The sequence below is a fragment of the Festucalex cinctus genome, chromosome 1 (assembly GCF_051991245.1).
Source record: "Festucalex cinctus isolate MCC-2025b chromosome 1, RoL_Fcin_1.0, whole genome shotgun sequence".
In the NCBI taxonomy this organism is placed as follows: domain Eukaryota; kingdom Metazoa; phylum Chordata; class Actinopteri; order Syngnathiformes; family Syngnathidae; genus Festucalex; species Festucalex cinctus.
The window spans coordinates 2,100,788-2,126,777 of record NC_135411.1 but is presented as its reverse complement, the minus strand read 5'-3'; the positions used below and the strand labels follow the sequence as shown (position 1 = coordinate 2,126,777).

The 25,990-nt window shown below is 39.5% G+C and overlaps 2 protein-coding genes across 3 annotated transcripts; one reads left to right on the top strand and one right to left on the bottom strand.

The window, feature by feature from the left end:
* The first annotated feature begins 214 nt into the window (after positions 1-214).
* wdr33 (WD repeat domain 33) lies at positions 215-23,445 on the top strand. Of its 2 annotated transcripts, none has more exons than XM_077505705.1 (21): positions 215-389; positions 4,209-4,434; positions 5,640-5,708; positions 6,871-6,975; positions 7,058-7,153; positions 8,799-8,950; positions 10,526-10,623; positions 11,839-11,965; positions 13,242-13,396; positions 15,086-15,164; positions 15,245-15,355; positions 15,553-15,647; positions 16,264-16,350; positions 17,186-17,322; positions 17,393-17,548; positions 17,618-18,079; positions 18,962-19,019; positions 20,229-20,547; positions 21,330-21,469; positions 21,537-21,725; positions 23,167-23,445. In XM_077505705.1, exons 2-21 carry the CDS (start codon positions 4,231-4,233, stop codon positions 23,322-23,324), a joined length of 2,997 nt encoding a protein of 998 aa, XP_077361831.1. In that variant the 5' UTR covers positions 215-389; positions 4,209-4,230; the 3' UTR covers positions 23,325-23,445. The 2 variants fall into 2 exon arrangements, with proteins under 2 accessions (XP_077361831.1, XP_077361823.1); XM_077505697.1 differs by having other exon boundaries at positions 17,615-18,079.
* Positions 23,446-24,012: 567 nt separating this feature from the next.
* On the bottom strand, positions 24,013-25,331 carry sft2d3 (SFT2 domain containing 3). The gene has a single exon (XM_077507319.1). The coding sequence runs from the start codon at positions 25,228-25,230 to the stop codon at positions 24,544-24,546; it is 687 nt and encodes a 228-aa protein (XP_077363445.1). The 5' UTR covers positions 25,231-25,331; the 3' UTR covers positions 24,013-24,543.
* Between the last annotated feature and the right edge of the window lie 659 nt (positions 25,332-25,990).

Genomic DNA, 25,990 nt, shown 5'->3' with positions numbered 1-25,990 from the left:
TCAATAATTTTTCCTCCTATTTTTCTCAATATTTTTTCCCTGTTTTTTTTAAATATGTTTTATGATAGAAAAATATATTCAGTAAAACAGAAAAAAATATTTAAAAAAAAAAATGTTGCGCGGCAAGGCTGTTTTGGGTTTGCGACGACTCGGTGACGTCACCGTGAGCGATGGTTTTCGGGGGGGGGGGGGGGGCTTACGTATGAACGCGATGACGTCACGAACCATGTTTGCGCCGCCATTCATGTTAGCTTCCGGCTAAAAAGCGGTACCACCAAGTGGATTGATTCGTTTTGGAGCGCGTCGAGTGGTGCCGACTTGCGAGAGAAGCTCGGCGGGTGGAGGCCCGCAGCTGGTGTCCGCTCGCTCGCTTGCCGCGGAGACTTTGGGTAAGTGGCGACTTGGCGGCGAGCTTTTTCGGAAACCTTCGGAGTCCTCCGGAGGCGGAGCGGCGGGCCGCCGAATTTTAGCCTCGCGGCTAGCTTGCTAACGCGACAAAACAAGCCGGAGAAAGCGCGCACTCGCCCGCGTTGTGTCCGAACCGAAGCAGCTCTTTAGCCGTACAACGTTCACGGGATGCGCTAAAACTCTTTTTGGACGCCAGCGGGTCGCTCGGAATCAGACTCGGCGTTCGGCTTGTTTTCGCCACTGAACTGCTCACGCTAACACGCTAGCTGGATAACCGCGCTAGCTAGCTAGTTAGCATGCTAACGTTGAGCCTCACTAACCAATTTGAAGCCGTTGTGGCGATAGCAACGTTTTCGTCTCAACTCAACTTATTTATAAAGCGCTTTATGAACAGGCATTGCTGTATACAAAGTGCTGTACATAAACATAAATATCGGTTGTGCAGTAAAGAATAAGGTAACAAAGCAAGAACACAGGAAACATTTTCAAGTGCGTATACAAGGTTTTTTTTTTTTTTCTAACAAGTAAATACATTTTACATCAGTAAATTAATAAGAAGTAGTTGAGTGAATAAAGAGATAAATAAATGCATAAATAAGTAGATTAAACATCAAACTCATACACACCACAAAACACAAAGAACAAGCCTGATGGTGCGCCAAAAGCCAAATAATACAAATGTGTTTTTAAAGAGGGATTGCCACTATTTAGTGGAAGGTCGTTAATACCTTAATAGGGCAGCACGATCTTGGAAAAACATACAATATGTGATATAGGTGCTGAATATAGCGATTAGGGATGTAACGATAACGGCAATATCGCGATATTAAAATGGCCACAAATATATCGCTGTCATGTCACAATATTAAAGGCAGCACATCTGTTTAAAAAAAGTATTTGTGCAGTTCTAGCACCCTCTGGTGACAATTTTTTTTTTTTAGGAACTTGAACTTTTTAGGAACTCAATGTGTGCTTGAAGTTGCATAAGGATGTGCCTCAATAAAAGCATTTGCATATTTTTTAAATATTTTTATAACATTTTTCTAATATTTTACATTGCTGTAATGTACAAAAGCACAATATTTTTTTTTTTATACAATATTGTGACCTTATTTGTATTGCCAACCTCCCCACAATTTCGTGATTGTTTTTGTATCGTGACCTTCGTACTGTGATATCGTATCGTGATGTTTGTGATATTATATTAATAGCGATATTGATATTATTGTGATATTTAACATGTACCTAAATAAATTAAATTGCTAAGAATATTACAATTTTATTAATGGAGTACAATTTTTCCATGTGTATAAAGCAAACTCAATATGTTAATTAATTGTAATTACCTCTCGATTAGGGTTGCCCGATATTGGAAAATCATGCGACATGCAATATCATTGCTCAACATAGCGATATTGATATTATTGCGATATTGAAGGTGTACCTAAAGAAATAACATTTTTATTATCTAATGAAAGAATAACATTTTTTCACATATCAAAATAAGTAAACTCAATGTAATCTTAATTAATTAATTAACTCATTCACTCGCCGCCATTTTCACATTTTGCAATCTCGTTCGCTCCCGGCTGTTTTACTGGATTTGGACTGATTTTGCAAGGCCCACAGAATATTGTGTTTTACGGCTATAAACGCATGGAACCTATCAAAAGAAAGATGAACTTCTCTTCTTTCATCAGGGAAAAAAAGTATGTTTCTATCTGTTTCCGTTTTGCAGCAATTAGCATTAGAATAGAGCTAAGTTTCATCAGTTTTCACGAATCTGTTTCAAATTTGAAGTAATTGAGCTTTTTTTTTTCTACATGGCCCTGGTTGATTTTTTTTTTGCTCTGCTGCCACCTGCCGGCCGTTTGTGTAATAACTACCATTTCTGCAACTGTTCTTACTAGGGGTGGGAACCTCTGGGTACCTCACGATACGATACGATACGCAATACGAGGCTCACAATAACGATTATCTCGCGATATGACGATACTGCGATTATCGATATATTGGTCAGGAAATAAATAAGTCCACGATAATCACGATAAATCTACTCAAGACCTAAACTGATGTTTTTTCAATGACAAAATAGTTCATTTTCATACCACCACTGAAAAAAACATTCCAACTGGTGTCTTCTTCAGAGTAATTTAGTGCATTTTTTAAACAAATACAAATGTCTTCTCAATTGAGAACTTTTGTGAAGAAATTTCTGTCTTTCTTAAACACTACTGTCATACAACATGCCAGTTTGTTTCATAGTCAGTTGTTTCATTTTATAAATTTTGAATTAAATTTCAATGAAATTTTAGATATGAAATCAATATTAACATTGATCAGAAATTGTGTGCTTCAAAAAGTATATGTACATGTTTTAAAACTAACATTGACGATGTAATAGACATTTTTCATAGAAACTTATGGAAAACTGGGTCACTCACTGGACAGATAAATGTCTTTAAAATAAAAAAAGAAAAGAAAAAGATTTCAGCACGTATGATTTGAGGTCCCAATCACCGATGGAATGCGAATGGAAATGGTAAAAAAAAAAAATAAAAATAAAAATGCTAGCTGTCCATCCGTTGTTGACTCGCTGGTACGACCTGCTCGTTGCGACGACTCAAATGCATTCGTTTAGCCATGATCTCCTCTTACAAAGTTGGAATTATTTTACCTGGTTGTCTTCAGTCGTGCTCTGGCTATTTGTATGTGTTCCTTTCTCCCTTGGTTTTGTTAGCGAGCCTCCGCTCTCGTGTGTTAGTTTGCCGTGACTCTTTTCTCGTTGCACTCGTGTAGTTTGGGAGCTTGAGCTGAGCTCCATTTCATTTTGTAACTATCACAGCGTTGTGTGTGTGTTTTTCGTGTCGTATTGCCCCCGCTTAAACTCACCAAGCAAGACATCACCTCGTGCCCCTGACGCCTAACGAAATCGCGTCGCCAAAACCGTCATTCACAACGACACTTTACGGGTGGAAATGGATTGCAAATATACACGGGGATGCCGTGAGTGATCAACTTTGCCCTTGGTGAATTCAATGAGCAGACCGAGAGAGAATTAGCTCTTACCTTTAGCAAGTCGAGTTCTGGATGATGTCATATTCGTCATGTTTCCAGCGTAACTATTGTGAGACACTTCTTGCATCCACCCAAGTCCGTCTCTTCTCTATTCCATTTGATCAAATCCGAAATGTATCCACATCTGACTTGTATGCAGCCGGCGTTTTGTTGACTTGGGTCTTCTTCGGCTGAAGACTGCCGCACATTTGCCCGCCACTCTTATGAGGCGCCCGCCAAGTAATTGCGCAATAAGGAACAATGGAGCCGTTACAGCGGCTGTATCGATACTTGGCATAGGCATATCGATAACCCATCGTGAGAGAAAATATCGCCATGTATCGCCGTGTCGTCACACCCCTAATAAATACGTCTTTGGGACACTAAGAACATTTAAAAAAAACAACGTATTTACACGTTATTGGGAGCAAAATGAGTTAATTGTCATGACCTCTTCTGTGTTTTGATGTCCAATGCTTACCTTTCTTCTTTGAGGGGGTTTTTAGCACATGAATTTACAGGGGCGGAAAAGCTGTATTAAAAGTATCGATTGATGGTTTTCTGAAAAGGAATCTCGATATTTTAGACCCAGCAGCCCTGTTGGCTGACAATTTTTCAGTCGAATGAGCGCGTACGGGTCTGAACTGCGAGCGGTTGTTCAACGCGGTCAGTTGGCATCAATGCACTCGAATGAAATTGTGGCGACGGTCCGAAGAGCAAACCGGTTTTCTGTTTGTCGGCAGGTCGGCGGGAGGGGGCGTCGCCATGGCGACAGACGTGAGCTCGCCGCAGCGCTTCTTCCACATGCCGCGCTTCCAGCACCAGGCGCCGCGGCAGGTCTTCTACAAGCGGCCCGACTTTGCGCAGCAGCAGGCCATGCAGCAGCTCACCTTCGACGGCAAGCGCATGCGCAAGGCCGTCAACCGCAAGACCATCGACTACAACCCCTCCGTCATACGATACCTGCAGGTGAGGAACGCCCGCGCGCCGCCGCCTTCGCTCCGCTTGAGGAAGTTGGGAGGTCGACGCGGGCCGCCGTATTCGCCGCTGAAAAATCCATTGCGGACAACCGATGAATTTGAAAAGGGCACCATTTTGTTTTGACGTTAAGAGATGGTCTGATGGCCCGGGCCACCGTTGGGCCAACAAATACTGGATGTGATGAAATCACCACCTTGTTACTTTTTTCTAGGGCCAGACTGATAGACATTTTTTTGAAGCCGATACCGATTATTGGCAGAAAAAATACCAATTGCCGATTATTTAAAAAAAAATAATAATAACAAAATTAATATATACATATATATATATATATATATATATATATATATATATATATATATATATATATATATATATATATATATATATATATATATATATATATATTAGGGGTGTGAATTGCCTAGTACCTGACTATTCAATCCGTATCACGATTCATAGGTTTCGATTCGATACCGAAATGAATTTACAAGTCGATTGTTGTGACTTTTTACTCAAATTTAGAAAATAGCATTTACTAAACTTGTACATGCACACTGTAAGATTTGTATGAAAATGAAATTATGTATTGATCTGAAACTTGAGCCAGTGAGCCACTGTATTTAACAAACGGGTTGTAACCTTTTTCATGTTTGAACAGCATTGGAAGAAAATATTAAGGCTTAATGTTCCGTTAATATAACATTCTTCCATGCTTGAGGTGTGAAAGTTAGAAGTTTTGTTGAATATTTTTCCATCAAAAAAGGATGTTAAAAAATCGATTTGGCTGCCTATTGAATCCATTCAAGAATTGCATGCTGTAGTATCGAGATATATTGCCGAATCCATTTTTTAACACTCCTAATATATATACAATGCATAAAATGACGCCTTTCCCCAAATCTTTTTTGTTTTTGTTTTTGTTTAAACAGTTATTAATTTTGTATTGTAAGTGCCTTTTTCCACAAAAACAGCATGTGGGCTACAACTGCCTTTTCCCCTTCTTCAATTCTAATTTAAATAAAATTGATTTTTGGATTTTAATTTCGATTCAATTAATACATGAGAATCTTGATTCTTTTATGAATCGATTTTTTTTTTTGGGCACACACCTACACCAAATGCGAAAGTCATATATTGGCAGTCGTTTGTTTTTTTTCTCTGATTTTTGTATCGTGTGTTTTTGTGCACAGAATCGTCAGTGGCAAAGAGACCATCGCGACCGGCGAGCCATCCAACCCGATGCCGGATGCTACAATGACGTGAGTAGTTTTCCGTCGGTCATTTTTCTTGAAAACAAAACCCGTCAAATCCTTCCTACCAATGAGGGATGCACGATAATGCTATTTTCAACCGATAACGATAATGCAATTATTTAGAAAGTGTCGATAACCGATCAGTAAGCCGATAATTGTTTGCAAAATGAACTTGAATACAAATATACTTTGGAGTCCGACTAACATGTACAAATACATTGAAAAAATGTTTTGGATGTAAAGCACCACGAAGCTGAATCTGATATGGACCAACGAAGCAACAACAACAGAAATTGTGTGATTCAAAAAGTCGAAACAAAATTGAAGATATAGTCCACATTTATCTTGACAGATAAATAAATGTCTTCCATAAGTCAAAGTGCGCTGATGAGTCTTCTTCGCCTGAAGACTTGCGTCCATTTCCCCGCCACTCCCCCCAGTGGCCCGCCATGTCATTGCTCAATAAATCATCAACTATGGAGCTGTTGTATATGAAGGACCAAAACTGCCAAAATTCTAAATAAATATATGACTAAAAGTGAAAATACAAATGCATATAAAAAAATCTAATTTGAAATTATATACAAAAAAAATCAATTTGAAAGGAAATAAAAAGAGAGAAAGAAAAAATATATATGTAGTGTTTAATTTTTGAATTATATTTTTTATATCTGTTTTTATTTTCACTTATTTATTTATTTAGAATTTTGGCAGTTTTGGGCCAAGTGGAAATGTTATTGAAATGAGGGGGCAGTCCTAAGTGTGTCTTGGGTTGGACTCCGCCGTTGCAAATTGCAAATATTTGTATTTGTGTATATATTATATATATATTTTGCTCTTTTTATTTCCATGTATTTTTATTTATTTTTTGGATATAATTTTCGAATTATGTTTTGTGTATCCATTTTTATTTTCACTTTTAGCCATTTATTTTGAATTTTGCCAGTTTTGGTCCTCCATAGTTCTCGTGGCTGTTTATTAACTACAAATATGGCGATACTTGAGTAGGCGTATCGATAATCTATCGTGAGACAAAGTGTCATGATTTGTCGCGATATCGATTATATCGTCACGTTCCTAGTTGACGGCGGTCGCATGTGTGTTTTGTTGTTGTGGAACGCGTGATTGAAATCGGTGCGACGAAGCCGTTGCGTTTGTGTCCCCGCAGTTGGTCCCGCCTCTGGGAATGCTGAACAATCCCATGAACGCCGTCACCACCAAGTTTGTGCGCACGTCCACCAACAAAGTCAAATGTCCCGTCTTTGTCATCCGGGTGAGTTTTTTTTTTTTTTGGGACGCGGGCGGGGCCGTCCGCCGAGCGGCATCGTTGGTATTGATTTTGTGTGCGTGCGCAGTGGACTCCCGAGGGGCGTCGGCTTGTGACGGGAGCGTCCAGCGGCGAGTTCACGCTGTGGAACGGACTCACCTTCAACTTTGAGACCATTTTACAGGTGACTCCTCCTACAATCACGAAAAACTACATACATTGAAATCCAGTAGAGGGCGGGAAAAGATCAATATTGCATTATTGCAGGGCTGTGCAATTAATCGAAATGGACTGGCAGCCATTTTGAGTGAAGCAATCGCCTTCACTCCCGGCTGTTTTAGTGGATTTTGACTGATTTTGCAAGGCCCACAGAATATTGTGTTCTATTGCTATCAAAACATGGAACCTACCAAAAGAAAGATTAGAGTCTCGTCTTTCATCAGGTCAAAAAAAATGTGTATTTCTATCTGTTTCCATTTTGCAACAATTAGTATTAGAATATAGCTAAGTTTCATCATTATTCACATTTTTGGTGAAAAGAGCAGGTTGCAACATGTCCCTGGTTGATCTCTTGTACACTGCTGCCACCTGCTGGCCGTTTGTGTAATAACTACCATTTCCTCAACCGTTTTTTTGCAGTTGAGAGGCTGCATCGAAGCGTTTTATATGCTCTAGCACAAAAAAACCTCACTTATAAATACGTAGGGCCGTGCAATTAATCGAAATGTAATAACAATTTCAATTATTACACAACGCAATTACAAAATCATAAAAATCGTTAAAAAAAAACAAAAAACGATTATTAATGCTAATCTGAGTGGTTTAAATTTATACACTGTGTTTTTGTTTGTTGTTGTTTTGTTTTTGTTAATAATTTAATAGTCAGTTTCATCCAAAAGGAAGTTTTATAGTGTTTCAAATAATTTTGTCTTACTATTTTTATTTTTTTTGTACATTTAAACATTTTCTTGTTTTGTACCAAAAAATAAATGCGCAGTGCACATGCTGCACACCAACTTCAAGTTTGTGCCAACATTAATAAATCAATAAATACATAAATAAATAAATATTATAAATTGTTTGGTCCAAAAGAAACTTGCATAATTATAGTGTTTCTATTTTTTTTCAAATTGGTCATAATATTTTACATGCTTAAAAGTTTTCTTGTTCTGTACCAAAAAAAAATAGTCGTTTGAATAATCGTGATTTCAATTATTGCCAAAAATAATCGTTATTTTTTCCATAATCGAGTAGCCCTGTAAATACGTCTTTGGGACACTTAAAACATTTCAAATATATTTATACATTTTTGGGAGCAAATAAGTTCATTGAAATTCAGTTATGATTTTGATGATTATACACGATTACAAAATTGGTGTAATCGTAAAAAAAAAAATATATATATTAATACCAGTTCTCGTGGTTTCTGCCTCGGACACTCGCTAAGGTAGCCGTTGTCAAGCCAACGGCAGTATGCATGACGGGTGAAAACCCCCATTTCAAAAACTGGTAGCATATGGAGATCAATGCATTGTCGCGCTTTTATTTTGAAGTGTATCGTCGCGGTGGCAAGACTGACGTGCTCGTCTATTGAGAGTTTGTGGTGCAGGAAAACATATTAGTTTTACTTACAGAGCAAATGTCGTGGTAAATCCTTGATCAAATTTCTGACAATATAGCGTCGATATCGTGATACGATCGTTATCGTGGGCCACATATCGTCACTGTATCGAATCTTGAGTTGACAAGCAAATTGGCCGGTTGCTTCGTGAATGCCGGAAAGCAATTTGCAAAAGTGTGACTTTTATTTTTTTTAAATTTCTTTTCAGGCCCACGACAGTCCGGTGCGCGCCATGACGTGGTCCCACAACGACATGTGGATGCTGACGGCGGACCACGGCGGCTACGTCAAGTACTGGCAGTCCAACATGAACAACGTCAAGATGTTCCAGGCGCACAAGGAGGCCGTGAGAGAAGCCAGGTTTAACAACCATCTCCACTTTTTTCATGACCTTATCTTGTGTTTGATGTGTGTGCTAATAAAGTGGCCGGACTGGCACTCTGTCAGGGATCAATAAAGTTTCTCACACTTGACACTTGGTGTGTGTGTGTGAAGGCCACCGTAGCTGCAAGCACGTGCACTTTCTCCTAGCCAACTTTATTTTACTCAACTAAAACTAATGAGAAAACAAAAATTCAAAAAAACAATTTTAATGAAATAAAATAAAAACAAATGCCTTTTTAAAACAAAAAAACAAAAACGAAAGCTAACTGAAACTGCATTTTGTGCTTACAAAACTAATTGATAGCAAAAACTGTCCTTGGGTTTCGTCTTTGGTAATTAATGCGTGAGCCTTTGGGGATGATTTTAAATATTATTTTAAGTAGTTTTATTTTGATATGCTGTTTTTTCAAATACTGCGCACAAGTAATACTCTTAAAAAAATAAAAATAAAAAAAAATAAATCTAATACTGAAAACTAAACTAATACTAAGCATTTATGAACTAAAATGAATAAAAACAGAACCTCCCTGAAAACTGATTAAACTAATTCAATTTAAAAAACAAACTAACTGAAACTACATTTTAGGTTTACAAAACTAAAAGGAAAAACTAAACGATAGCAAAAAATGTCCCTTGTTTTCATCTTTGGTAATTAATTTAATGCATGAGCCACTGGGGGGGTTTATTTTAATATTAACCACAGGAATAAGGACATCACAGGTGACGTCACTCCTATGCTGTTTTTTTAAATACTGCACACAAGTAATACAAAAAAAACAAAAAACTAAATCTAATACTGAAACTAAAACTAAAGCTAGGCATTTATTAAAGGGGCTGTCTGCCGGATTCACTCAGGAAAATGCACTTTTTAAATACAGGATGTACACACTCCAGCCAATCGCAGAGCGGGGGTGACGTGACGTGGCCTTTCGCAAACGGGGCGAACGTGTCAGCTGCGTGACGTCACTCCCGCAGCAATTTGAAAGCACGCACGAATTATTTTATTTTTTTTCACTCACTCACAGAAGCTTACGTGTGTGCAAAAAGTTAATGTAGAGTCCTGGAATTTTTTTGTTTGCATTATTTTGTAACGGAGAGTGCTGACTTGTAATTTTGATTTGCACAATAAATGTTATTATCCAAAGTAATAAAAAAAATGTTTTTTTTTATGCTTATAGTTTCTAAAAAAGAACCATGTAAACCAGTAAGCAAATTATTTATTAAAAAAAAAAAATTCATCCTATCCTAAGTTATGCTGTGATATTGATTTTGGGCCATATCGCTCAACCCGAGTTGCAGTCGGCATCCAGCAGGGGGAGCCAGTCAGTGTCGGTTGATGGTGCATGTACTGAATGATTGACAGCTTCCTGACATTGTCAAACGTTTCCTGCGACTTTTCAAGTCTCAGCGACGACTGTTGTTGTTGTTGTTGTTGTGTCACCACGGAAACGGGCGATCCCGCCTCCAAAAGCGGTCGTGGGAGTGTCCCGGCGGAGGCGTGTCACTTCCTGTGTGTGTGTGACGTGTCGCTTCCTTTGTGTCCTCTTCTAGTTTCTCGCCCACCGACAGTAAGTTCGCCACCTGCTCGGACGACGGCACCGTCCGGATTTGGGACTTCCAGCGCTGCCACGAGGAGCGAATCCTTCGAGGTAGTACAGATAAAAACACACCTCTTGCAAATCAAGTTTGGATTTTGCATTTTCTGCTTTGGTTTTGTTAGTGTTGATTCCAAATGGGTTTTTTTTTGAATGACTTTTGCATACAATACACAAGGAGAAAGTTGCATTTGTCCTTCGTCGTAAGGTCTTAACAACTGCAATAAAGACTCGAATGATTTCGCTGTCAACTGACAAAAAAGTGAAGAAGAGTCTCTTTGAACCAGGTTGTGCACTGTAAAGTAAAAAAAACCAAAACAAAATCCCACCATGTTATCATAATAAATTGTATTTATATCGCACTTTTCATGCAGACATACAACCCAAATAAAGCAAACAATATGTTAGGTTGACACACCAAAACGTATAAGAAAGACCAAGACAAGACTTAATTGTTTTTTACTCGCAGCGAGGAGAGCAGAGTTGCCAGGTGCAAGCTGTCAAAGACGCTCTGGCAATTCTCTTGCTTCCTCTCTTTTTATTTGGGATTGTTCACTATCCGGTGACAAAAAATAGCGTTGCACTACTAAGGGGTGGGGAAAGCGCAATAGTGCAACGTTGCATTATCTTCAAATAACATATCTTGTCTGCTTGGAAGTAAGCACGTGATTATCCATTAGCAATGAAAGTTCTCGTTGTCGCTTCTGTCCCTCATTTGCAACACAGCCGCACTGTCTGCTACAGTTGCTTCACTTGAAGTTCATAGGAGTTTAGCAAATCGATAATAACTTAGATACACTTTAAACGGAACACAATACACATTAAAAAAATGGAGGGATGTAATGATAACGACAATACTAAAACTGCCGCAATATATCGTCGTCACGTCTCGTTATAAGCAGCACATCTGTTTTGCTCTTTTGTAATGAATATGAATTTGATGTTTGTTCTATTTATGTGTTTATTTCTTTATTCACTCGCCTACTTCTTATTAATTTACTGATGTAAAATTTATTTACTTGTAAAAAAAAAAAAACACTTGTATACGCACTTCAAAATGTTTGCTTTGTTCTTGTTTTTCCTTATTCTTTATTGCATAACGGATTTCTGTTCTACAGCAATGTCTGTTTTTAAAGCGCTTTATAAATAAAGTTATAATAAAGTAAAAAAAAAAAAAGAATCATGTTTTTGCAGCAATTCAAGCAAAGTAATTTTTTATTTTTTCTCCCCCCAATTCCTACTCATGGACACGGTTGACATGACGTGCAGGTCACGGCGCGGATGTCAAGTGTGTGGACTGGCACCCCAGCAAAGGTCTGGTGGTGTCCGGCAGCAAGGACAGCCAGCAGCCCATCAAGTTCTGGGACCCAAAGACGGGACAGAGTCTGGCCACCCTGTGAGTGAACAAGGCCGCACTTTGACACTTTTGCACACCACGGAACAAAAAGAAAAAACGTCACCGATGCCAAGTATTGATACTGATAGCACTTTTGATACATGACATTTACCCCCAAATAAATGACAGATTGTTCTAAAGAAAGACCTTATTATTTCATTCATAATAAATCATTACATTATTTCAAAACATTTATTAAATGACTATTAATTTATTACATTAATAATTATATATATATATATATATATATATATATATATATATATAATTAATCTAAATTAAATTTAATTAGAATAAAAATAAAATGTATTAATTAAATTATTAATTAATGTTTTAAGTTAATAAATTAAATAAATATTTCAATACATTTCTTAAATTAAAATGTATTATTGATTTATTAAATGAATAATTATACATATATATATTAAAAATTGTAATAGTTATAAATTATATTTTATAAATGTAATTAATATTTAATAAAATCATATATATATATATATATATAATAAATTAAATTAATTACATTAAATATATTATAAATGTATTTTATAAAATAATTATAAAAATAATGAATTCATATTGTAATAATTATGAAGAAAGACCTTGATTTTTTTAATTTTCCCTTTACAATTTTATGAAATTTCTATTCTTCTCATTTGTATTTCCTGATCGTAAAATAGTATTGGCCGCCATCACAAGTATCAATACCTTGAAATAATGCCAGGTAATGTCTCGATACCGATACCTGCTACTGATACTCGCCAACCCATAACAAAAAGCTTTTGTGTGTGTGTGTGTTTTTTTTAATTTATTTCATTACTTTGAATCAAAATTAATTCATCAGCTTTCCTTTTTTTTTTTTTTTTTTTTTTTCATTACTTTTAAAATCATAACATATTTCTCAGCTTTCCCTTTTTAATAAAAAAAAAATACTTTAGAATCATAAAATATTTCTCAGCTTTACATTTTTGATATCATTACTTTGGAATCGTATTTCTCAGCGTTCCTTTTTGTTTTGTTTTTTAATCTTTACTTTGAAATGATCAAATATTTCTCAGCTTTCCGTCGACATGAAAGGAAAGTCTACAACTTCATGTTGGTCTCACCGAGAAGTGATGAGAATGAATTTCTCCCAATCGCGCTCAATTCATAATAAATACTAATCAAATAGGTTTTGATCACTTGAAATACGTTTGAGGCCTGTCGGGTGATGACGTGCATGAGACGTCTGAGCGCCGTATTGTTCTTTGGTGAGTTTGACCTTTGGCCCCCTCAGCCACGCCCACAAGAACACGGTGATGGAGGTGAAGTGGAACAGCAACGGCAACTGGCTGCTGACGGCGTCGCGCGACCACCTCTGCAAACTCTTCGACGTCCGCAACCTGAAGGACGAGCTGCAGGTCTTCCGGGGACACAAGAAGGAAGCCACGGGTGAGACCACGTTTACTATTTATTCATATGGATTCATTTACTTTAGTAGTATTCTTATTATTTTATTATTAGTTTTATCGCAAATTTTTACCTGAGCAATATATCGATAATCGCGGTATCGTCATATCGTGAGGTAATCGTTATCGTGAGCCTTGTATCACATATCGTATTGTGAGGTTCCCACCCCTAATATATATATATATATATATATATATATATATATATATACATATTGTTAATGCCCTCACACATATTGACTAACTTCACCAGCACATTACGTTCATTAGCGTGGAATTGGAAACGTCAAAGGGCCAAAACATGCCTTTGCAAAATTCAACTGCACGAAAAAAGTAGCCAGCAGAGGGTGCTCGAACTGCACAAATGGAAATCAACCCGACCTTTTGAACAGATGTGCTACTTTTAATATTGTGACATGACGACGACGATATATTGTGGCAGTTTCAATATCGCGATATCACGATAGCGCCGGTATCGTAACATCCCTACCTCAAACCAAACTTGGTTGACGACTCCAAGTACTTCAGCAAGGTACCACTAGAGGGAGCCTATTGACTAGAGATAGACCAATACATTTTTTTTTTTTTTTTTTTCAGCGCAGATACCGATACTGATTAATAGTCACCAAGGACTCTGATAACTGATATTTGGAGCAGATATTCATTTTCACTAAAAGGGAAAATATTGGCATCAAGATAAAAAAAAAAAAATCCAAACTGCAGCACTAAAATAGTTTTATTTCTTAAGCATTTGTTTAATAGGGATGTAACGAAAACGGCAATATCGTGATTTCGCCATATTAAAACTGCCACAATATATCATCGGCATCGTGTCACGATATTAAAAGCAGCACATCTTAAAAAAAAAAAAAAAAAAAAAGTCAAGTTGATTTCCATTTGTGCAGTTGTAGCATCCTCTGCTGGCTACTTTTTTAGTGCAGTTGAATTTTCACAAGGCATGTTTTGGCCCTTCTATGTTTCAAATCCACAATGGTCAGATGAACGTAATAAAAGTTGTGAAGTGAGTCAATATGTGGACAAACTCAATGTGCTTAAATTAACAAGTGCCTCAATATAGATATATTTATATATAATTTTTATCATTTTTTTCATTGCTGTATTGTACAAAATCACAATAGTGCGTGTTTTTATTTTTAGTATGAGCTCATTTTTTCACAATATTGTGACGTTTTTTTTTTTTTGTATTGCCAACCTCCCCACAATGTCGTGATCATTATTGAATTGTGACCTTTATATATCGTGACAATATCGTATCGTGATGTTTGGATATCGTTACATCCCTAATGTTTGTTGAACAACTTTTAGGGTTTGTAAAATATTGTAGTTTCAAAAAAAATCTTAGTCAATAGACATCTTTGTTTTAAAAATGTAACAAAAAGTTCAGGGCAGTCACGTGTCTTCAAAAGTTCAATAAAAATGTAAATAAATAGTAAAAATGTTGTTTTTACAGTGAATGCATTTTTTTTTTATTTAAAAATACCTGAAGTATTAAAATGTTATTTAAATTTCAAACAAAAATAGAATGTGCAAAGAGTTGTGAAAATGTGAATAATTAGTTTTTTTTTAAATGGATCCGTCACGGAGCGTATGATTGTTCAAAATGGCCGACGGCAACATGTTTTTGCGTGTTTGCGTGTGCGTTTGTGGCCAGCGGTGGCCTGGCATCCCATCCACGAGGGCCTGTTCGCCAGCGGAGGCTCGGACGGCTCGCTGCTCTTCTGGAACACGGGGTGAGCGCGCCACACGCGGCGCCACCTTTTGGATTCGTTGCCTTCGCGTGACGTGCTTCTCTTTTGTTTTTGTGCGTCAGGGTGGAGAAGGAAGTGGGAGGCATGGAGATGGCGCACGAGGGGATGATTTGGAGTTTGGCCTGGCACCCGCTCGGTCACATCCTCTGCTCGGGATCCAACGACCACAGCAGGTAACTCCCCCAACTGCAAACACCTGACCCTTACCTAGTGTTGTTCCGATAGCGATCGTGTCCATTTCTTAACCTGAAACGATAGAAATGTCAAAAGTTACGCACAAAAACTTGAAACGTTTCTACACAAGCTGTGCACATTTGAGGTCGTTCCAACCCAAATTGTCAAAATGAGCGTGTGCCGTTTGCTTTGCTAGCAAATTCTGGACCAGGAATCGACCCGGCGACAAAATGAGGGACCGCTACAACCTCAACCTTCTACCTGGCATGTCGGAGGACGGCGTGGAGTACGGTCAGTCGCGCGACAACACGCACGCCGTCACTTGGTCCTGTTTGTTAGCTTTCTCGCTAACGAAATTGACTTGAAAAAGTTGCAGTACTAACATAAAGACGTACAAATAGCTGCAAATAATTGACAATCATTAGAAATGACAAAGTGAACCTGTGTTTTTGGGGGGAAAAAATAATCATAAAAAAAGTGGTAAAAATGGGCCAGGTATATTTCACAAGTCTTGTGTTCAATGAGTGTTGACTTGCTCCTGTATTCATTATTCATCCCATCTTTGTTGTACTTTTGATGCAATATTTTATTGATGGGCTTGTTTTCAATGTGTCCCAGTGTTCATATTTTAGAGAGTTTTGAATTGTTATTAATATCATTTGAAATGGTAGAAAGATAAAACAGTCATAGTTGTGCAATAAGGTACTTTAAGATTCACAAGTGTGGACACGAATGTAAAGCGTACACATATGGATGATCACGATTGAACGTCAACTCAAGTATCGTAAATGTCAGTCATGAAAAGTTTCAATTCCTAAAAAAAAAAAAAAAGAAATGACAGAGTGAATGTTTCCGTGAAGAAAAGAAAGTTGTTGCGCTTATTGCGTGCTAACGCTTCTCATGACAGATGACATGGAGCCCAACAACATGGCCGCCATCCCCGGCATGGGAATTCCTGAGCAGCTGAAGGCCGCCATGGAGCAGGAACAGGCGGGTAAGTTGTCCACAAGCCTTTGTCAACAACGTCCATCCATTTGATCGATCGATCGATCGATCGATTGATTGATTTCAGCGAGCCAACACACGACTCCGTAGGCGTGAGAATTGCCTCATATCTGGCGATTCGATCCGTGTCACGATTCAATTTGATATCAATTAATTCCGATACGAATCTGTAAGTTGATTATTGCAATATTTTTCTGTTTCAACACAAATTTAGAAAATGCCAATCAGTAAACTTTGTCTGATAATGTATTGAACTGAAACTTCAACACTATTTAACAAACAGGTTGCAATCGGTTTCATGTTTGAACAGCATTCAAATCTAATATTAAGGCTTCATGTTACATCAATATAATACTCTGCCATGATTAATGTGTGAACTCGAACCCTAAGTAAGACTTTTTGTTGATTTCCATCAAAAATTGCTGTCTAAATATCGATTTGGCCACATATTGAATCGATTCAAGAATTGAGCACTGTAATATCGTCATATATTGTCGAATCCGTTTTTCCCTAAGTAAAACTTTTTGTTGAATATTTCCATTAAAAATTGATGGCGAAATATCGATTCGGCCACACATTGAATCCAGACAAGAAATGAGCACTAAAATATCGTGATATGTTGCAAAATCAATTTTTCCCGAAGTGAGACTTTTTGTTGATTATTTCCATCAAGAATTGAGCACTGTAATATCGTGATATATTGCCGAATCGATTTTTCCCAAAGTCAAACTTTTGGTTGAATATTTCCATTAAAAATTGTTGTTTAAATATCAATTCATCCACATATTGAATGTCGTAATATCGCGATATATTGCCGAATCCAGATAAGGAGGCGGAGCCAGACGAGATGTCCATCCCGGGTCTGGACTGGGGCGTGGACGAGGTGATGGGCAAGGACAACAAGCGGGTCCCGCAGAAGAAAGTTCCCTACGCCAAACCCATCCCGGCGCAGTTCCAGCAGGTCCGCCGTCGCTCGTCGGTGGCGCCGCGTGGGCTTCTTCGCCGGTTAAGCCCCGCCCCTTTTCCCACAGGCCTGGGCGGAGAATCGGGTTCCCTCCGCGCCCAATTCCGGAGACGGCCCCAAAGAGCGCAAGGCGGAGCCCAAAGCGGACGGCAAGAAGAGAAGCCAGGCGGAGCTGGAGCAGGAGATGGCGGCGCTGCAGTACACCAACCCCAAGCTGCTGGAGGTGAGTGGCGTGGGTGGGCGTGGCCTCATGCGGGCGCGGCCTCATGCGACTGGTGCCGACCAGCAGCAGATGAAGATGGAGCGCATCAACCAGCAGAAGAGCTCGGACGGCCCCCACCAGCAGGGACCGGGCCCCTTCCCGGGCCCCGGCGGACAGCAGAGCTTTGCTCCGCCGCAGTCCAACAGCATGTTGGGGCCCCCGTCGTTCATGCCCTCCGCTTCGCAGGCCATGATGGGCCCTCCGCCGGACATGCCGAGACACGCCGCCGCCCCTTCCAGGAACGTGGGGCCTCACAACATGGGGCCCGGCGGCCCCAGGGGGATGGCCGGCGGGATGATGGGGCCCCCCGCCAGGGGGATGGGGCCTCCGCCGCGGGAGCTGCAGGGGCCTCCGCCTCAGGGGGGTATGATGCCGCCCCAAGGGACCATGATGGGGCCCCCGTCCAGGGCGCATAACAACTTTGGCATGCACGGCCCGCCGCCGCCGCCGCCACCGGGAAACATGCAGGGGCCCTCCTACATGCCGCACCAGGTGAGTGGAGGGATGGCTCGGAAATACTGATATATCCAGAGGAACCTTAACTTTCTAACCTGAGTAGAAAATCTCCATAAAAACATAAAATATCATAAATTATTCATATGCATTTAATATATGTATAATTTATTTATTTATCATATATATCATTTATTATAGATAATTTATTTATTATATAAATAAATAAAACAATATAATTAATTAATTTTATTTATTGTGTAATAATCTATATAAAATCTGTATAAAATCTCTTAGTCTAAAATCTGCCACAGGATAGTAAATGTGTTTTTGGTACTTTATTGATTTATGTATATATTTTCATTTATTACATTTTTTTTTTTTTTTGGTATGATTTTTTGTTTATTATAAATGTTTTTTCATTCACAATATGTTCTTTTTTTTATTTACATTCATTTTCTCCATTAAAAGTACTTAAAAAAAAATGATTACAATATACAGCACAGTATTTTTTTCCGTTTATTATGTATTTTGGTTTTGGTATGATATATAAATAAATAAATGAAGCATGCTGTACAAAATTGACAAAACAGCGATGCTGCAAAAGCTGAACCCGCGATAAACGACAGAACACTGTAGACGGTCTTGGATTCAGTTCTAAATGTCAATATTCCTATTTTTACGAACGCAACGTGTAAGAGAGAAAATAAGTTTGGACTTTTTACTTGTGGGAAAGTCTTCCTTATGAAAAAGTCCAATTGCTACTCGGAATCCAAAATCAATGTCAATTGTCAATCCAATGGAAAGCGGGCCCTTCTGAATCCAATGGAAGCCATTTTGGACATGTGAATTGATAGCCAGCCCGAGAAGGCGTCTCACCTCCTCCTTCCTTCTGACCACCTCATGTGATGCTCTTGACAGGCGCAGAGTTCGGGGCCCCTCATGCACGCCAGGGGCCAGCAGGGCCCCAACAACAAAGGTGAGCTTGGACTTGACTTGACTTGACTTGACTTGACTTGAGTTGAGTTGAGTTTTTTTTTCTCTTCATTTCCATGTTCGGTTGATTTCATTCGATGCAGTGACAAGCGGTTTTTTTTTTTTTTTTTTTTTTTTCATTTTCATGGTTTGTTTCATTCCATGCGAATAAAAATAACAAGCGTTTTTTTTTTTTTTTTTTTTTTGTTTTTTTTTTCTCCCATTTTCATGGTTGGTTTCATTCCATGCAAATAACAAAAATAAGCGTTTTTTTTGTTTTGTTTTTTTTTTCCCATTTTCATGGTTGGTTTCATTCCATGCAAATAACAAAAATAACAAGCGTTTTTTTTTTTTTTTTTTTTTTTTTCATTTTCATGGTTGGTTTCATTCCATGTAAATAAAAATAACAAGCGTTTTTTATTTATTTTTTTTGTTTTTGTTTTTTTTCTCCATTTTCATGGTTGGTTTCATTCCATGCAAATAACAAAAATAAGCGGGGTTTTTTTTTTTTTTTTTTTTTTTTTTTCATTTTCATGGTTGGTTTCATTCCATGCAAATAACAAAAATAACAAGCGTTTTTTTTTTTGTTTTTTTTTTTCGTTTTCATGGTTGATTTCATTTCATGTAATAAGCGTTTTTTGTTTTTTTTTCTTCCTGTGTTTACAGAAAAATGGCAAATGTATGATGACAATATGTACAAACGTTGAAATGACGCTGTTTCGCGTTGATGCTCAAAATGGCCTCCATCCTCTCTTTGAACACAACATGCAAAAAAAAAAAAAGTGTGCAGCCAGTTTCCTTCGTTTTGGGGGATTTGTGAGCGGCCAATCGTTTTTGAAAAAGATGATTTTGAAAACATTTTCAACATAATTGAAATTTCTTTGCTGCAAATTATTTTCACTTTTTAGTCCTATAAATTCTTCTTATTATTTGTATTTATTGAATTATTTTATTTTTTATTAGTGTATTTATTTTGCTCTTTATTTTAATGTTTTTTGTTTTGTTTTTTGTCTATTTTGCGCTTTTGCACGGGTAACTTGTGTACAATGACAATAAAGCGATTATAGATTATTTTTTTTTTTTGAAATTTCCGTTCATTCCCCTCAATTTTTGCGTTCCAAATTGAAATGTGAACATTTTTTTAAATTTTTTTTTGTTTTCATGTGCTTGTAACGTGGCAAGAGAAAACGCTGACGTCTGGTTCTCCCCTCAGACCCCCGGGGCCCGGCCCCCAACCACCACCACCACCACCACCACCACCACCACATGGGCCCGCCGGAGCGCCAAGGCGCGGGGGGCCACGAGCACTTCTGGGGGGACGGACAGCAGCACAAAACGCAGCAGGACTTCGACGGGGGCCAGGACTTCCACGGCCGGGGGGAGGAGCCCTGGAGGCCGGGGCCCGCCTTTCAGGGGGGCGCGGGACACCGGCTGGGGGCGGGGCCCCGAGGAGGCGGGGCGGCGGCCAACTGGGGTCCCGAAGACCGGCCCCCCCGGGACACGGGCGACTTCAGAGGGCGGCGAGACGACAGGTGAGCCGATTGCAAATTTTTGGGTGCTCGGGATTGGAACGCCAAAACTGTCCAAAGCTTCAGGCTACAAATGTGACGATATGGCACTAAATCGTGATAATTTGTCTTCCGATTAGAACATCGATATATCGGTATCGCCGTATTTGTAGCTCATATACAGCAGCCACTATAAAAACTCGGTTCTTTATTCATTATTGAGCAATGACTTGGCGGGCCACTAGGGGCAGCGCCTCATAAGAACGGTGGGGAAATGGAGGCGAGTCTTCAGGTCAACAAAACTCATCAGCTTACCTTGACTTGTTTTATCTGTCCAGCAGCTGACTCACTTTTGCATACGTTTCCATGGAAAATGTGGATTCCATCTTCAATTTAACATTTTCGAACATGTTTTATCTTTCAACTTTTTGATGCACGCAATTTCTGAGGAATATTAATATTGGTCTAATATTTAAGTTATTGTATTTATTTATTTGACTTTTAAAGTAGACAATTTTTGAGGAATATTGATTTAATTGGATTTAATATTGAAGTCATTTTATTTATTAGAATTATTTTTGATGTATTTATCTGACTTTTCGAAGCACATCATTTCTGAGGAATATTAATATTGATTTCATTGGATTGAATATTGAAGTCATTTGATTAATTAACTTTTTGAATGTTACATCAAAAATCCCTCTGTATGTATGTAACCAATTGACAAGTTTGCATGAAGAAAGACAAATGTGATGGTTGTTTCTCATATCGCATTTGATGGTGACTTTCCCTCCGCTTGACTCGAGGTTCCGAGGAGGCCCGGGCCGGCCCGGAGGTCGCGCGTACCCGGAAGACTACGCGGGCCAGGAGGAGGCCTTCGACGCCCCCGAAGACGCTCCCAGGGGCTGGGACGGCGGCCTCAGGGGCAGGCCCAGGGGCAGAGGAGGTAAGATGACGCCTTTGGCATTTGCCCCTCAACGGGGACCCGCGCTGACCCGTTTGCCGCGCCGAAGGTCCCGACGGCTACCGCGACGGACCGCCTCCCCTCCACGACGGCGGCGGCGGCGCGGCGGCGGCCAACCGCGAGCGCTCGCTGTCCCTGCAGGGGATGGACATGGCGTCGCTGCCGCCGCGGAAGCGACCCTGGCAGGACGGACCCGGGACGGCCGACCCCCGAGAACGCGACGTCGCCGCCGACGCAGGTCACATTTTCATTCATTCGTCCATATGGAACAACAAAACTGACAACAACAAAAAAACGAAAGAAAGAAATCACTCAATAAATGATCAAAGGTGAAAATAAATATATATCATTTGAAAATTATATCCCCAAAAAAATATTTTTTGAAAATGATATCCAAAAAATATATAGAAATGAAAAAAAAAATGGTATTTAATGTTTGAATATTTTCACTTTTATTCCTGCTTAACATTATTTATTTATGAATTTATTATTGTTTAAATGATTTATTATTTTATTTATTTATTATTCCTTGTTCATCAAGCCTCTCACTCGACCAACGTTCAACCAAAGACACACTTAGGACCGCCCCCTCATAATCACATTTCCACTTGGCAGTATGAACCAAAACTGCCAAAATGCAAAATAAATAATAAATGGCTCAATCAATAAATTACAAAATGACTAAAAGTGAAAATAAAAACAGATATAAAACTAAATATAATTTTAAAATTATATAAAAAAATAAATATAAATGGAAATAAAAAAAACAAAAATATAAATACATTTGTATTTAATTTTTAAATTATTTTTTATATCCATTTTTATTTTCACTTTTAGTCATTTATTTATTTATTTAGTCATTTTTCTATTTATTCCTATTCATTTTTATTATTATTATTTGTTTTTATTTATTATTATTTATTATTCCTTGTTTGTTGAGCCTCTCACTCGACCTACATTCAACCAAAGACACACTTAGGACCGCCCCCTCATTTGAATAACTTTGACTTGGCAGTCCGGACAAAACTGCCAAAATGCAAAATAAATGACTACATTTAAAAAAAAAAAAAAAATTACTAAATAAATAAATGACTAAAAGTGACAATCAAAACGGATATAAAAAAAAATATTGTCAAGAAATGTTTTGGTAGGGCTGTACAATTAATTGAAATTTAATTATGACACTCCACAATTACAAAATCAGCATAATCGTAAAAAAAAATAAAAATACAAATTTTTGAGTTGTTTAAATGCATACATTTGCACCTTTTTTAAATTTTAAAATACCTCATTTCATCAATTTTGTTTCATCCTGAAGGAACTTGCATAACTTGTATTTTATTTTAAATATTTTGTTTGTTTTTTGTTTACATTTAAACAGGTTCTTGTTTTGTACCCAAAAAAATAACTAAATGATTGTCCTGCAACACTCCAACTTCAAGTTTTGGCCAATATAAAGTGAATAATTATAGATTACAAAATATAGATTATAAATAATATTCTGTTTCCTCCAAAAGGAACTTACATAATTATAGTGTATCTATTTTTGGTGTTAATATTTGTAAATACTTGAACATGTTGTTTTGTAAGGCAAAAAAAAAATCCCGAATGGTTTGAATAATTGCGATATGAAATCATTTGTTTGCAAAAGTTGATTGAAGTCCTCCCCAATGGCGCAGGTCGACCTCCTCAGCGGGATGACGGCGGCGGCGGCTACGGGCCGCCCGTTCGAGGCGTGCGCGGCGGCGGCGGCGGCGGCGGCTGGGGGCCGGGCCTCAGGAGAGGGGGCCCGCCCCCCATGCGCGGCGTGCTGAGGGGCGGCGGCCGCGGACGCTAGACGGCGCCCGGCCGGACCGCCGGCCAGCTTTCCTCCCTCGTTTTGTTTTTGTAATAAATTTCTATGTTTTGTCTTTTCACTGACTGGACAATAAACACCCACGTGGAAGATTTTGTCACTAGTTTGGCTTTGCTTCTTTTTGCATCACGCACAAACAGACAAACAAACAAATGAACGAACGTTGGCTGCGTTTGGGGAGCTGTCAATCGTCCAATTCCGCTTGATGACTTGATTAGATTTTGTCTATTTGTGGGGGGTCAAGCGAGACCTGCTGCAGATGTGCAAAAATCTGGAAATCTTTGATTAAAGGAAACTTCCTGCCTGGCTGCAACGTGCTACATGGAGCTCCTCAACTCACTTCAACTTCCTGCCTGGCCACTCTTCCATTCTTTGACATAGAAAGTGTATATATATATATATATATATGTAAGGGCTGCACGATATTGGAATATCATGCAATATAGTTGCTGAATATAGCTATCGATATTTATATTTAACGTACCTATGGAAATGACATTTTTATGATCTAATGAAAGAATTTCATTTTTTATGGAGCAAAATAAATAAATTCAATATATTCTTAATTGTAATTATAGCTCAATGTTCAACTATAAATAAGTAAATCACAAATATAAAATATATATACATGCAATATATAAATAAAATAGAAACACAAGTAAATATAAAATATATATAAAATGTGTGTGTGTGTATATAAAATTTTATTTTTTTGGTCCCATGGCAATTATAAGGGCATCAAGAATTCCACTGTCCACATGGCTAATAAAAAAAAAAAAAAGAGAAAAAAACAGGCTGCTGTTTTGGTCCAGAAAATAAGCACATTTACTGTAGTCAAGTAAAATACAAAAAAAAAAAGAGGGAGAAGTCAGAAATATACAACAAAAAATCTCCTGAACCAAACACTTGATTTGAACGTGTTTAATTGAGTGATTGTTTGTGGTCCCACTCGTGCGCAGGTGTGAAATCATTTGACGTGGGGCAAATCGCGTGTCCACTTTTTATTGACAGACAGTCCTCCATTTCAAATCAATTGAAACAGCCCCCAAATCCAAAAGTAGTCGTACAAAAAGTTGTACAATGCGACCACATCGTCGCCATGGCTTCGGTCATGAAGAACCCGGATGCGGCCCCTCGACAAAAAACGACGCGTTGGACAGACAGAGCCGCACACTCGACGGACGGCTCCCGGTTTTGGGGCTCAAACGGCCAGGCTCTTCCCGGCCACGGTCCTCTTGATGGCGGACGCGGCCACGCCGCCCACGAAGCGGAGGCCGGCGCCGCCCCCGGGCACCAGCGACACGGCGTAGCCGAGCAGGACGGCCACCTGCGCGGCGGCCCCGAGCGCCGTCAGCGCCGTGCTATGCAGGCCCAGCGCGGCGTACAGCGTCCCGCCGAGGGCGCACAGGTACGCGGCGGCCCCCGGCGAGCCGGGCAGGCCGGCGGCGAGCCGGCTGGGCCCCCGGAGGACCGCCGCGGCCGCGATGGCGAAGGCCGAGCCCAGCGACCACAGCAGCGCGAACTTGCGGGCGTAGAGCAGCAGAAGCGGCGCGTACAGCGCCGACAGGCCGAAGCACAGCGCCGACAGGGCGGCCAGCATCCCGGAGATGGCCAGCCGCTGGCGGCGACTCACGCCCGGCAGGCACGGGTCCGGCTCGGACGACCAGGGCCAACTGCCGCCGCCGCCGCCGCCGGAGCTCGGGGAAGCGCCGTTGCCGCCCGACCTCGGGCTGGACCAGCGTCCGAACCAACTGCCGCCGACAGACTCCGGTTCGCCGAGCTCCACCGCGGCACTGCGGTCGGGCGAGGGAGAAGGCGACGCGGGCGCGCTCTTGCCGCCTCTGGACTGCGACAAATACTCCTGAAGCTGTCGGTTCAACTCCGCCATGACGACGACGCTGCGAGCCTTTCGGCTAACATGCTAAATTGCTACAGGCGCTTTCCGAGTTTCCGCTTCCGCCTCCTCGAGCGCCCGCCCGCCCGCGCTTCTTCGTGGGCTTTTGTGGCGCACCGTCAGCGTTTTAGCGACCCCCGGAGGACGCCAGAAGCGTGACACGAGCAAAACAAAACCGCCCGCCCGGTCCAAAAACAAGAAGCACATTAAAGCAATAGTTTTGAATAATAATACAATATTGAGATTTACAAACATGAAAGCGATGAGAATTGCTCGTTTTTATTGAAGTGTCCCCCTGGCTTAATTGTTTTGTGTTGTTCTTTTGTGTGTATTAATAACGTGTTTGTGAAGTGTTTTTAAGTTCCTTGTATAACTCGTTTGAAAATATACAATAAAGAAAAAGATAGATTCATAAAATGTCACAAACAGCTCAAGAAACTCGTAAGTCCCGCCTCCTCCCTGACATATCCCCAATTGTGTCTGTCTCAGGAAGGCTCTGAAAACTGTCATTTGTAAAATAAAATAAAAAAATGAAGAAGTTATTTGGATGTATGTCAAACCCCTGTGGTGTTGATCTTTTTTATGTTGTACACTTGTTGTATATTACTAATACATAATATTTCATTTTGTTTATTTCAGGTATACTGTTTTGTACTTGTATGGTTCAATAAAGTTGAATAAAAAAATGTGTCTGTCTCAATCCACCGCTCATGTTAAAACAAAAAGGAAAATTGTATTTTTGATTATTATTATT

Coding starts and splice junctions, on each gene's coding strand:
- wdr33 (XM_077505697.1), top strand. CDS start 4,231: ATGGCGACAGACGTGAGCTCGCCGCAGCGCTTCTTCCACATGCCGCGC. Junction 6,976..7,057: donor GTCCCGTCTTTGTCATCCGG/GTGAGTTTTTTT, acceptor GTGCGTGCGCAG/TGGACTCCCGAGGGGCGTCG. Junction 15,165..15,244: donor CTGCTCTTCTGGAACACGGG/GTGAGCGCGCCA, acceptor TTTGTGCGTCAG/GGTGGAGAAGGAAGTGGGAG.
- sft2d3 (XM_077507319.1), bottom strand. CDS start 25,230: ATGGCGGAGTTGAACCGACAGCTTCAGGAGTATTTGTCGCAGTCCAGA.